Source organism: Akebia trifoliata, chromosome 14 (genome assembly GCF_017979445.1).
Source record: "Akebia trifoliata isolate Shusen 1 chromosome 14, ASM1797944v1, whole genome shotgun sequence".
NCBI classification, from domain to species: domain Eukaryota; kingdom Viridiplantae; phylum Streptophyta; class Magnoliopsida; order Ranunculales; family Lardizabalaceae; genus Akebia; species Akebia trifoliata.
The window spans coordinates 32,512,502-32,526,791 of NC_141388.1; the positions used below are offsets into that span (position 1 = coordinate 32,512,502).

Sequence of the window (14,290 nt, forward strand, 5' to 3'; positions counted from 1 at the left end):
GAGTGACGAATTATTGAATGAGACATATGTAAAAATAAGATGTCTATACGTTTCAACGACTCATTAGCAAGTTAGGTGTGATTGACATCACCAACCTCACTCCAACTTGAAAGGGGGTATCAGGATTTGTACACAACTCACTGAGCCAACTCGACGTCTACAAATCCACCAATTTGTTGAGCAAAGTTCGGCCCCTATAAATCCTCCATTTAGTTGAGAAATGGATCCTTTTAGTTATTCCTTTTTCTATTGTAATTCCTTATTTTTAGTTAGAAATCTAGTGTTAATTATTTGGAATCTTTATTTTCCATATCTAGAAGATTTATTCAAATCTTCTATTCTTGTTAAAATTGTAATATATATAGATATATACAAGATACAAATTATTCATCTTCCACAAGAGAAGATAAATAAAAGAATAATTTACCAAAACGGTAGAGTTTTCGAAATTAATTCCGAAAATGGTACACTGCAGCAATTAATTCCGAAAACGGTAAATTTACCGTTTTCGGAATTAATATTTTTTACCAAAACGGTAAAAACAGTAAAATATATTTTTTTTACCGAAAATACCCTTTTTTGTTTTACATATATATTTACAATTTTAACCTTAAAAAAATGAAAATCCAACTAAAAAGATTCACTCTCTTTCGGTAATCCAACAATCATATGTATTTATAATTTTTTTTTTTTTACCGAAATCAATTTTATTTCGTAATTTCAGTCAAAAACTAAAAAATGGCATTTTCGGTATAAAAAAAAATACATTTTACTGTTTTTACCGTTTTGGTAAAAAAAAATTAATTCCGAAAACGGTAAATTTACCATTTTTGGAAATAATTGCTACAATGTACCGTTTTGGTAAATATTCGAAATGTTGTGCATGTTTTGGTAAATCTGCCTAAATAAAACGCGTGTGTTCTAATTTTACAAGATTGTTTGTGGAGATATCTTGGCCACATTCTTGCCAAACTTTTGAATACAGGATGAGTGTAGTACAAAACAAAAATAGACATTTTGTGACATTTGCCATTTAGACTAATTTTGTTTCTAAAAATAAAACAAACAAAAATAAAATAAAATAAAACAATAATTTCTCATATCTATTATCAGCTCATGGTACTATTGTAAACATTAACCATCTTAGGGTTTGTGAGATGGCTAGATTACACCTCAAGAAGTGGAGGTCTTGGCTTCACATCCCCTCTTAGGGGCCACCCTCAAGGATTTATCCTAAAAATTACTTGGTGTGTGCGTTGGGAGGGGACTACACATACCCCTAAGATTAGTCGATGCTCTAAGATGCCCAAATACCTTGGTTTAAAAAAAAAAAAATTGTAAACATTCTATTTTACACCTACTTGACTTGTTAAGTGGTAATCTCATCGTGATTATTATTATTATTATTTTTATTTTTATTTTTTTGAGTAATAATTTTTGAGATCTTGTTAATACTTCTAGAGTCAATCCCACCAATCGCTAATTAAGAAATATTTTCAACCTCAAAACATCAATTTAGGACTAAAAATCTTTCATTTCATACAAATAAGCTAAAGACCCTAATTTTGAGACATACCCCTATTCCAACCGAGAAATATCTCAATACTTGTACAACCTTTGATTTGGAAAATCTTCTCTTTCATGACTACTTTCAAACATTTTCAGAACCCCTAAAACCATCCATAATTATTCTAGGCCAACTTATGCCCAAAACATATGTTCTAAATGCAATCAAACTCTAAATTAAACACGTTTACAATGCAAATCTAAGGTTCAAGTTCACTCTTATTCCAACTCAACCTAATCATGGGTCTAAGACCATTTATAACCTTGAGAGAAGGTCCCCCCAAGCCTCCCAAAACCCTCTCAAGCCTCAAAAACTAAAACCTTGTTTTCTATCAAAGTTTAGAATATTTTGCCGTGGATACAACTAAATTAATTTTCCCTACAAATTTTAAGAGAATTACTATTAGCACCCCAATTTTTTTTTATTTACATCCCAATTACTAAAATGGGTGAATCTCCATTTCGTGCGATGTATTTAACAAAATTCCAAGTCTAATACATTGTTCATTTTAATTCCCAAAATATGTTTTTCCAGTCAATTCTAATCAACGAATTCACTGATTCACTAATTCTATAACCAACGAATTCACAAATAAAAAACTAGCGATTTTTCCATATTGGAGATGTCGTTGGTAAGTTATCAACAAATTCGTTGATTATAAAAGTGACAAATTAGCTGGAAAAAAATATTTTCAAAATTAAAATGAATATATAATGTACCATAATCGAAATTTTGACATAAGTTGCGCACGTTTTGAAAAATATCTCTACTAAAATTGTTTGAAAGAGAATTTTGTTTTTTAATAGGTAAATGCAATTGCATTAAAGTTAGTTAAGGTGACCAAAAAAAGATGTATAAAAAGAAAAGACCATCACAAACTTGGGACAATCTGCAAGTGTGTTATAATGTTTTGTAATGTTGAAATTAGAATTTTAGCCAAACATTTGTAATGTTTGGAGAGTGTTTTTTAATCTAATTTCAAATTAGGTTGCGATAAATATTTTAAGAAATTGGAGTGTGATAAGTAAAATTTGGTGTGCCAATAGCAGTTCTCAGATTTTAATTGTTGTTGAACAGTTCGTGAGTTTGACTCGTTTAATCCGATCCGAATCGGTTAACTCAACACAAAATGGGTTCCTTTAAATTATGCTGAAATTTCTTGCGTTATTCCTGATTTTCTCCGGCCGTCTCTTTAACGCGCTCTCTCTCTCTCTCGCTCTGTGAAATTTCAATCTCTAATTGTTGATCCATTGTTCTGATTTAATCTTGGAAACAGGGCTCAAGCGGAACCTGTCATGGATGCCACAGATTGGAGAACAAAGCTAAAACCTGAAACCAGGCAAAAAGTTGTTAAAATGTTGTAAGTTATTTCTACTGAATTTTCTTTCATAATTCTATGAAAAATGTGTGATTTCAAGTCATTGATTTACATTTTGATCAATTTATTCTATAAATTTCATCAATTTTTTTATTGTTTTTGTTGTGTAAAGTTATTAAGAATCGAGATGATTTCAATTATTTTGGATGAAATATAGGAGATTTAACTGCGTTTGATTTACAGATTGGAGGAAAGAATATTGATTGTTTTTTAGAGTTAAAACAATGGTTGAGATTCGAGAATTAATTTGTTAAGAATAAGTTATAAATGTCCAATTATGGGCTGCTCTTTGAGAAGAACTATAATTTGTTCTTAACAAGGAAATATTAGAAACAAGAAAAAGAAGTATTGAATGGTTGGAAAATTAACAGAAGCAGAATTTCAGTGGTATTCGTGTGGGTTTGTAGAAATATCGCAGCCTCCCTTATAATTTGTGCCTCAAATTTTTTACATTATGTTTAACTAAGAAATTCTCCGATGACACATTAGACACAACAAGATCTAAATTTTAGTGATGATAAAATAGATAAACAGCTTTAAGTTTTCAATTTTTAGTATCCACCAATGTCCACCCTTGTTATCTTTATTTTTTATTTTTGTTTTTGTTTTCTTTATACATTGTATCGATTTTCTTAGAAGTAAAAAAAAAAAAAAAATTAAAAAGAAGGCAGGGGGCTTAGATGACTTCCCCGGCACAACTATAAAACAAGCAACCAAAATACAAATAGGGATAACAACTTGTGCCAAAAGGTTGGGCAACAAGCCTATACATACTATGAACATGGTTAAACAACTCCCCATCGACTTGACATAGGGAATGAAGCCACGGCGGATGATATTATCCAACGAGAATTCTATTCAAAGTAGCCTCCCAAAATGAGAAAGAGACTTTTGAAGGAATTTTGGTATCCCAAACTATGGAAGAAAGAAACAAATGCTGACATACTCTAATACATAACAAATTATAAAATGATCTTAGTGGGGAAATCCCATTCCTGCTGCCATTCCATTACCACTGGTCATCCTCATTCGAATGAAACTATGCTAGAAAAATATAATTGGTCATCCTCGATGTAGCTATGTGGTTTTCCACAAGGGAAATCCCATGCTACTTTAACATTTGGAGTCGCCACGATTCATTAATTTTAGGGTTTAAAATGGTCATCCAAAACAGATTTTCTTTTGAAAATCTTTTTTTAAAGGAAGTGACTCCCATGGTCAAACCAAAAAGATTTGGGTTAGGTCTTATTTTTCTTTCTTTGTTCAATGTCTCTTGTTGTGCTCCTCACCCGATTAGTTTGTTGTTTGATCGTTGGAAGTCCACAGTTTTTTGGGGGGAGGGAGAGGATTCTTTGGGATTTCATTCCCATGTTATTGGTTGGGGCTTACGGAAAGAAAGAATGAGCAAACTTTCCAAGGAAATGAGCATTCTTTGCAGGAGATCTTTTTTTGTATTGTGGGTCTTCCGTTTTATTAGTGTACGCAATTCACAAAGTTCAGGGTTTTCTTTTTTGAAGAGTTTTTGTCTAGGTAGGATCTTGTTGTATAGGGTGACCCATCTGTACCTGTTTGTTTGATTCTTGTTTTTCTTTGTTTTCTTCTTTCTTGTTTTTGTTGCCTCCTTGGCTCTCGCGTCCTTGTACCTATCTCTTTAGGACTCTTTATCCTCTTTTAAATAAAGTTCTTTGCTTTTCAAAAAAACAAGAGATTTGATTGAAGAGTGAGGAAGGTGTTAGGCACCTCATTCTCCCCATCACTAAGATGGTTACCTAGTGAAATTGGCCATTTAGGAAAATTTTGAAAACTTGAAATTGTGTGTAGAGACAAAATAAGAGAAAATGAAGGTTCTAGATTAAAAATCTTCCCGATTTTGGATCTAAGAATTAAGATGATCTAATTAGTGTGGAAAATCCTTGAACAAGTCCAATTCATTCTAAATTATTACTAAAAATGTAGAAAATAGTGTTTGCAATGCAAATGAAAAATTCATGTGTTGGAACCTCCATGGAATGAAATTTCAGCAATCTACAATTTGGATTCATGGGTAGAAATCTTCACCAAACCTCTATTGAATTAATTCCGATTGAGGAGATTTTTTACATGCAGATTATATATTTTATTATGGTCCTATAGAAAAAAGAATCTACCCATTTGGTTCTCTTGTTTGAGAGATATAACCCTGGGAAGCTGTTGTCCCCACCTTGCTGTCAAAAACGACATCTGTGGCTTCCTTGTGCTATAACTGCCAAACAGATCAGAAGATCTGAGTTTTTTGGTGGATATAAAGTTGACTATAAAATAGTTCACTTCCAATTGAAATCACCCTAAAAGCCATTCTGGTTTGGGAGAACCATCTGGCCTAACTCAGCCCAAATGTTCAGCTCTACCATTGTTTTAGAAGCATTGTCCCATTGATTTGAGAAATAGTTCAACAAATGGAAATTTATGGAATGATGCATGAATCGTGTCTTTCAAGAAGACTTTGATTTGGTATAAGGAAGATGAAGGTAATCCCATGCAAGAACCTCCTGCCTAATTTTGTTTTATTAAGAATTGCATTACATGAATACAAGTTTTTCTTAGAAAGGGATTTTGATTTAGGTAAGGACAAAGGGCTTGACTCTAAAGAGAGCCCCTCCAATATGTTTATCATGCCCTCTTATGCATGATTTTAATGAAAATAGGTTTTAGATATAGTGTTTCTCTCCTCCAATCCACTTATGGGTTCTTACTAGAGGCATTCCCCAAATATGGCTTTACTAGTTGTTTTCGATGGAGTTGGGGGGCTGTTTTATACACAGTGTCCGAGTTGTTTTTGTCTATTCTCTATTGTACGTTCCTTTGGTGCAAGGTCTTCAAAAAATATAGGGCTGTCTTCTTTTATGAATTTATTGGTAAATGGGAGTGGATTTTTAGAATCATTGTCTCGTAGTCGTGTCTTTTTTAGCTTTTCATTTTTGTGTCACGTTTTCCTTTTCTGTTGGTCATCTTGACCACATATTAATAAATTTCTTTTGCTTATTAAAAAAAGACATGGGAAAAAAAGAGAGGATTAGACAGAGAAATCCCTAGAAAAGAGGTCTAGACTAAGAAAGAGTGTTTGAGAGAGAGATGAGGTGAAGTGGGATTTGGTTAGAGTTCCTAGGCTAAGAATTTGATGATGGAAGCTTTGAGACTCCCCTTTATTTATAAATTTTTTGGAAATTCTTCAGATATAATTGTCCAAATTTTCAAAAGGGGTTTATTTGCAAAAATACTATGAGAGTGGACTTCATTTAGCATTGAGCAATAGAGTCTAGATTGTAATTTACTACTTTATGTCTCCTGTCAATCATGATCATCAAGGGATAAAGTAATAAGTTACCCTAAAGATTGATTTCTAGAAAAATCTTTTTTTATAGGAAAATGTAGTTTTAATTAAGAAAACAAGAAATGAAGCTTGAGGTGACCATCCTTACAAGAATACAACAACATACCTCGACAACAAGACCTACTCCTCGCTATATTACAGATTCTGTCCCACCTTACAAGAAAATTCCTTTAAACACCTTAAACATTTTAGACCAAAAGAACAACATCACCAAGATGGGGAGAATTAAATCTTTTGTCCCCAACTCTTTTCCTTCAAAGATGTGGTTGTTCCTCTCCTTCCAAATGGACCAACAAATAGCAAAAGGAAGAATCCTCCAAAGAGAGTTTTGACTTCCTAAAAGAAGCACCCCACTGAAGCCAAAAATCGAACAACATGCTCACAGAAGAAGGTAAGTAGCCCATTACTCCAAATAGAGAGAGAAAATTATCCCACTCATCACTTGTCATTGAGCAGTGGAAAAGGATATGATCCGTTGTTTCCTTGTCTTTTTTACACAAATAACAGAAGCTTGGCAACACAAATAACATTCAAATTAACTGATCCAAGGTTGGGAGTCTCCCATTTGAAAAATCTTTGGAAGGGAGAAAGGTCCATGCCCTACAAGTTTGAAGAATTGCAAGAATACCTTGACGATGATATGGATTTATCCTTAATTGAGAGGTCTTGGTGGTAATTTACCACCCTATGTTCTTTAAGAAACTAAGAGTTAGGTGGTAATTTACCCCTAAGAATCATCTAGAAATGCTTTGCAAGCACATGAATCCAATCAAATCAAGTTCCTAAATTAGCCTAAACTTAGGGACGTAAATATCCTATTATATATCTTCTAATTTAATTACCTTAAGAATTTTGAAATGTGCAACATCATTTTATTAAAATTGGGGGTAGTTGAGTAATTTTACAATCTATGTGCTTGGGTATATTGGGAACCAGAAATACCAAAGGGTTAAGGTGGTAAATTTACTTCTAAAATATTTTGATTATTTGAGTTTGAATGAATAGGAGAGAGTCAAGTATCCTAGAGCCTAACAAACTCAAGCTTCGGGTGACGTGACTTGGGAGTAGGGGTAGTACGTTCTGCGCTTGATTGGCGAAGGAAAGTCGGGAATTTTGAATCTTGAATTTCAATATCAATTGCCTGGTCCTCTCTTGTTAACTATCTTCGGTCACACACTAGATAGGGTAAATCCAATAACCGAACCAATCTGAAGCCTTTTGGATTGGATTGGTTCGGATTGAGCATGGTTTGGTTCGGGTATGGATTGTAAAAAAAAAAAAAAACCGATTGATTTGGTTCAATTCCAGATTAGGGGTATAATAGAACCGAACCAATTTTTATATTTTTATATATATATATATATATATATATATATATATATATTTATTTATTTATTTATTTATTTAAAAATAAAATATAATCTTTAAAGACAAAAGGTAAAAACATTCAAATAATACTCAAATTCTCAAACCCCTTTCTTAGTTTCTTTCATCTATTCTCTCTTCTTCAAGTTCTTTGAAGAAAACCTAGCCATTCATCTCCCTCACCTTGCCACCTTGCCGCCTCATCAGGAAACGAAGAGGTAACCCTTCTCTCTCTCTCTCTCTCTCTCTCTCTCTCTCTCTCTCTCTCTCTCTCTCTCTCTCTCTCTCTCTCTCTCTCTCTCTCTCTCAACTATGTTAGTGTGTTACGAAGAGGTAATTCTTTCTCTTGCCCTTGCATGTACTCATCATCTCTCTTACAAACTTCATTTCCTCTATTTTTTTCTAACAAAAACTCATCAAAAATGTACACAAATCTCTCTCTCATCTCTCAAATGGATCTACCCATTTAATGTGTTATGTTTTGTTTATGTTGAAATAATAAGTATGTTGATGCTTTGTTTATATGTGTTATGTGTTATGCGTAATGCTTTGTTTAATATTTATTTTGCTTAGTTTTAGTTTTAACTATTTTAATTTTACTATTGAAAATAATAAGTATGAGAACTGAGAACTGATCCGAACCAATTCGAACCAAGGTTGGTTTGGATTGGTTCGGTTCCAAATTTGTAGAATTGATCATGTTTGGTTCGATTCCGATTTTGCCACAAATCCGAACCAATCCTAACCATGGGTACCCCTACTTGGGAGAGCCAAGTGTCTTAGAGCCTAACAAACTCAAGCTTGGAGGGACTTGTGGCTTGGTAGGGGGGATCAAATCCTAAAATATTTTGTGAAGTTCTATTTACTAAATCAAACTGGGTCATATTTACTAAATCAAACCAAAATCCTTAAGTGGTCTTTTGGCCCGATTTTGTCCCTGTCTGGCCCATTGATCTTTGAATCAATGATTCAATAAAAAATAAACCACCCATTCTTTAAAAGCACTTCTAAAGCAGAAATCCCAAGACATTTATGAACCCGACCACACCATAAAGGTGGCAATTGCCATTGTCTGTAGTTTGACAATGCAATCAAAGTAGGAAACTGTTTCATGAGGGGCACTGCTTACTGTTGTTCTCAGTATTTCAAACAATTAGTCTCCCAATATTTTAGATAATTTTCTTAGCGATTGTAGTGAGGACTTTAGATGCATTTCTGAACCCTACAATTAGAAAAAAAAAATGCATTATTCCACTTTCCTACCTGAAAACCTTCTTGGAAAAAATAGTTTTGATAAGTCTCCTCCACAAACTATTTTGATCAATGCCAAATTGCCACAAACCATTTTCCAAAAGTGATAAGTTCATAATTTTCAACCTTCTAAATCCATGTCCTCTATTTTTTTCCTTTTTTCCGATAAACAAATGTGCTTCCAGTTGATGAGGTGGAACTTCCTTTAAATTTCATGCCATAAAAGCTTATCAAGATTGATATCTGGGTGAACAAAGATAGAAAATAAATTCAAATGTCAAGTAAATTACCTCCCTTTGAAAGATGCCTTACTTTCCATGATCGTAGTCTTCTACCCACTCTTGTTAGAATCGGATCCTAAATGGCTTTGCTGTTGTATGCCACCCCCAATGGTGGTCCAAGAAAATAAGGGAAGAAATCACTTAGCAACCCACACATCCTGCCAAACCATTAAGATGACGCATATTTCCAACAAAAAAATCCTTATTTGATGGTGAGTGATTGCCAATCCACTCATTGCCTGAAATAGCACAACAGGCCCCTCAAGAATCTCAACTGAGCATCTCATGCTTCGAGGAACAAGAAAATGTCATCTAAGAAATGGAGATGAGACACCACTTAGTTTTCCTACCCAACAACAACGCCCTAAAAGTCAGCATTGGACATTTCCTAGCCAACATGTTGCCCAAAGCTTCTAAAACAATGTTGAAGGGAAACATAGATAATGTGTCTCACTATCTAAGGTCTTGAGAAATCCTGAAGAAATCACTTGGAATTTCGTTAACTAAAATTAAGAATTATAGTGAGGTGACACGCTTCATAACCTAATCGATCCATTTATGGACGAAACCCATCTGACCAGGCAAATACCTCATGCAATTCCAACTGATATGGTCATATGGATTTTCAAGGTCAATTTTACAAACCACCTTGGATTTTCTGACGTTGACCTGGAATTGATGCATTCATTGGCAATTAAACTAGGAACCGATTCATTTACAGTAGAAAATTAATACAAAGAAGGACCTTAGGATTTGATGATTAATACTTTTTTTTTGTATTTGTCATGCTAATAGCACCACATAATACTTTTTTGTACCCAATGATCCCATGTATGTTTTCCCTTCCCATGGTGAGTCTACATTGAACTTTCGGTAAAGTGGCTTTGATGTAGGACATCTACAATCCTAGTTAGAGTCTTAGTGGTTCTTAATTCTAGTAGGATTTATATTTTCTAGTTTTAGTAGGATTTATATTTTTAGTTCTAGTAAGATTTCTATTTCATTGTTATGTTAGGAGTACAATTCCTTCTTAGTTTCTAATTTCTTTTTTAAATTCGTTTTTATTATTTAGAATGAAATTAGAAGTGTATAAAAGTATCCAAATTGAGTTATAATAGGTTTAGATAGTTGCTATTATATTATAGATAGGCTATGAAAGTTACTTTTTAGTGTTTTTGAAAGTTTCTAAATTGTGATGGAGTTATCTATATTAGGAGCTCCAAAAACGAAATTCAATGAATTCCAAAAATATATCAATTTAATTATCTTTTCTCTCTTAATTACTTTTTAGCTTTATGCTTTATCTTCTTCAAGCTATTGATTCAAATTGATTTTGTGTCCCATTGAACACAGTCTCTTAATTCTTATTGAATCTCTTGCTTCACACGCTTCCGCTACATCAGGCTTTTCCTTCATTTGCTGGGCCTAATCCACTTTTTTATAGTTTCATTTCTTAAAGTACTGTCACCATCTGCCCATGGTATGTAAGATAGGGCCTCTACGGGCCCCACTCATAAGTAGCATAGCTGACTGGCTTTGTTCCTTCTCTCCTTCACTTTCATTAAAGTGGCTTCCTTTTCTCTCTTTGCCTCATGGACAAACGACGCTGACTATGAGAGTAATCTATCTATTTAGTAGGCCCTGGCAGAACTACACTTTCTATCAGTAGGCTAGGCCTAGGCCCAGCAGCAAGAAATGGCCATAACAAGAACATGTCTGCACTCAACTATCTAGCAGTAAGCCCAGCAAGCTCCTTTCGAGACTACGCCTATAGGGGGGGTGGGCTTACACACATATTCTGGTAATTGCATTACCTTCATAACAGCTAAATGGCATGTATGGTCATTTTTTTAGGCTTTAAGGCCTCTCAGACTCCCTACCAGCCCATTGCTCAACGGATTGTAAACTAGCGTTTCGCTGCCCGTATGTCAGCCTTTTAGAAGCCTCTCTTATGATGTTACTCTATTAGCTGAAGACACAACTCGAACTGTTTCATTTTTTGTCATGGGCTTGGGATCCAATGTTTTTGCACATAGGCCTGTTCTAAGGTCGTTTGTTTCAAAAGGGTCAAATCAAACAGCTAGGAATTGTCTATCAAGCTGATTTTTGGTGTGTTAGTTCAACAAGGGGTGGGCTAAACAACAGTCACTCAGTTAATGGGCAATGGTGTGCCCCATGTATTATGGACCAGCAACAAATGTGTCATGTATATGTATAATTCCAGTTTTGAGGCACTCAAATGTTTTGCACTTGGCTAAAAATATGTATGTGTAAGTCAATTCTTATGTTTACATAAAATAATACTTGTAAATACATTGTTTATACTTATCAAAAATAAATAAATAAATAAATAAACAAGATACATTGTTGATGCCATAGCTGACATATTATTTGCATTTTTTAATCTTGAGTATTTTGTTTTTAATTTCGAGAGCTGCTTTTCGCACCCCAAGTTTTACTTATTACACACTAATTTCTTAAATTATTTATCACACCCTAATAAAGATTAAAACACACCATTCAAAGATTACAAAAGTTTGGTTCAAGTTATTACCTCAACATTACAAAGCACTACTATGACACATTCAAACAAATTCAACAGTTGTTTACAATTAGGATTAGGCTCATATAAAATCCTAAATCTAACTAATAGAAATCTAAACACAAAAAAGAGAGAATTTATATTGGCACCCCAATTTTTTTACTTATTCTCAGCCATTGAGTTCTCCTTTTCTGTTTTAATTCAGGTATAATTAGTAAAAGTTGGGGTGCCAATTGGAGCTCTCTTAATTTTTGAATGGATGATCTCAAGAATTAAAAACCATTTTCTTGGGCTAGATTAAATTAGTTACTGTGACACTCATCAGAACTCTTGTAATTCTTCTCATGGCTTTAAGTGTTTTCCGTATTATGACATTAAGTGTGTATGATCGGAACTCTGAGCCTTGGTCTAGAAGGGGGCATTTATGCTTGTATGCTATCGGAATTTCTTGTTTGTAGATCTAAGATGTTTAGTATACTTTGTGACAATAATTTCTGTTTAAGAACTATTCGTGATTTGATCTAATCACTAGAGTTCCTTGTAAACTGCAATTTACTTCAGACTGTTATTGTGAATTGACACTTTATCTCAGGTTTACCTTTTAAGAAGAGAGATTCTATTGCCACGCCAACTTTTGCCAACCTCACCCCAATTCATATATAAAATTACCAAAGATTAGCACACATCCTGGGATGGCATTAGCAAAAGTTGGTGTGGCAATAGCAGCTCTCTTTAAGAATTTTGTTTAGTATTAGTGGCCGTTAGCCTTCTATGTGCCACCCTTCTTTGTAACTTATTAAAACCTATTGTTTCACATGCATAGAATTGATTCTTTAAAGACGCGCATTGCAAATCCCGACTTGCATCAACTTAAGAAAATTGCTGGATCATTTGAGGAAAGAATTTACACTGCTGCCACAAGCCAGGTACCTCTGTCAGCCAGATGGTCTTTTCTCTTTTTTACGTCCTGTTTGGTTCACACATTGTTTGGTTTGTCCCTATGAATTTCTTGTTCCTGTGATTTCTAAGAACGAACATAGAATATTAACTGGAATGAATTCTGATGTGACATCTACCACCCAATCGAGACCCATATTTAGCAGATTAGATCCTTAAGTTATGATCCATTTAAACATAGATCTAGTAGTGTGCCTTGAAATCGATCCCAGTCAGGCATGGATTATATATTTCAATTGCTGGATTCATGGGTTGGATCCGGATTCAGGCCTAGGATTTGATTGCATCCTAAACTACTTATAAGTAAGTGACTTCCTGTAATCTCTCCTGATTTAACCTTTATGTGTCCATGGGTTGAATTTGGATAATAATTCAGATTTGGTTATAGTCGACCTGAAGTTTTTTTGATAAGTAAAATATTTTTATTAAAAAAATGGAAGGGAGGTTGGGATGACCATCCCAAAAGTTAACAAACAAACCACCTTACAATAGTCGACCTGAATTGGATCCTGATGTGATTCAAATTGACCCATGCACTGTTGGATTTAGATGTTGATGTATACTAGAGTTTGCCCGTGCCATAAGCACAGGCATCCTCTTTGGGGTTACGGGGGTAAAAGCAGAAAAATAATAAAGTTGGATGGATATTATTAAAAATCTTTAAGGTTAAAAGGGTAAAAGATGAAAAATAATAAAGTTAGAGATGTACTATTAAGAAAGGGGGGGATGAGGAAAGACAATAAACTGGATTAAATGGGTAAAAGAGGAAAGATAGTAAAGTTAGGGGGGTATTGTTGAAAAGGGAGTAAAAGAGGAAATATAGTAAAATTGGAGGGATATTATTGAAAAAAAGGTGTAGGGAGGAGAGGAAAAACAATAAGGTTGAAGGGGTGAAAAAGAAAGGCAATAAAGTGAGTAGGGTGGACCTCGCAACATTGGACATTTCTCCCTCACAAAACTGTAGCAAAGGTGAGTTTCTCAATTGTGTTTTATTATATAGATAGTGTTTGCAGTAAATTAGTAATTATCATTTTATCTTCTTTAGGCCTTTTAATTGTAGCTTGCAGTAATCAGGGGGAGATAATTAGTATAAATTTCTACTTTTCAGAAGGAATATCTACAGAAAATCTCAGTGAAGATAATGTCAGTGGATCCAAAATTTCAGAATGCTGGTGTGGCTAATTCCTCACTACCAAATTCTTCTGTTAGCAATCAGAATCCCACAGATCCAGGTAAAAACATGAAAGAAGCTAGTACCTCTTTTTTTTTTTTTTTTTGAAGGGCTAGGTGCCTCTAACTGATTTAAATATACTCATGTTCTTGAAATATACTCATGTTGTGACAAACATGCTTGGTAAAGATGATGAAACCATAGTTTATCTTTTTATCTATTATTTATAGATTTTGCTACACTGCACATCTGAATTTTTTTTATTTACCTTAAAACTATTGACTATTTGGCTTTCACAATTTATGAATATTATTTGTTTGACGACAGCTACAATATCTGAAAGGCATGCTGGCTTTCTTTTTTTGATTTAATTGCCATCCAATACTTTGGTACTTGCTGTTGGAAAAA

The 14,290-nt window shown here is 33.9% G+C and overlaps 1 protein-coding gene across 6 annotated transcripts in view; it reads left to right on the forward strand.

Moving 5' to 3' along the window:
• The first annotated feature begins 2,745 nt into the window (after positions 1-2,745).
• LOC147386813 (mediator of RNA polymerase II transcription subunit 15a-like) overlaps positions 2,746-14,290 on the forward strand; it is a 30,568-nt gene continuing 19,023 nt past the window's right edge. For 5 of the 6 annotated variants that reach the window (XM_086423726.1, XM_086423728.1, XM_086423729.1 and 2 more), the window contains exons 1-3: positions 2,746-2,927; positions 12,578-12,680; positions 13,820-13,943. In XM_086423726.1, coding sequence (XP_086279852.1) covers positions 2,863-2,927; positions 12,578-12,680; positions 13,820-13,943 — 292 coding nt within the window. In that variant the 5' untranslated portion in view covers positions 2,746-2,862. Of the gene's footprint in view, positions 2,928-12,577; positions 12,681-12,736; positions 13,681-13,819; positions 13,944-14,290 lie in introns of those variants that run through there. The other variant, XM_086423731.1, reaches the window with a different exon arrangement.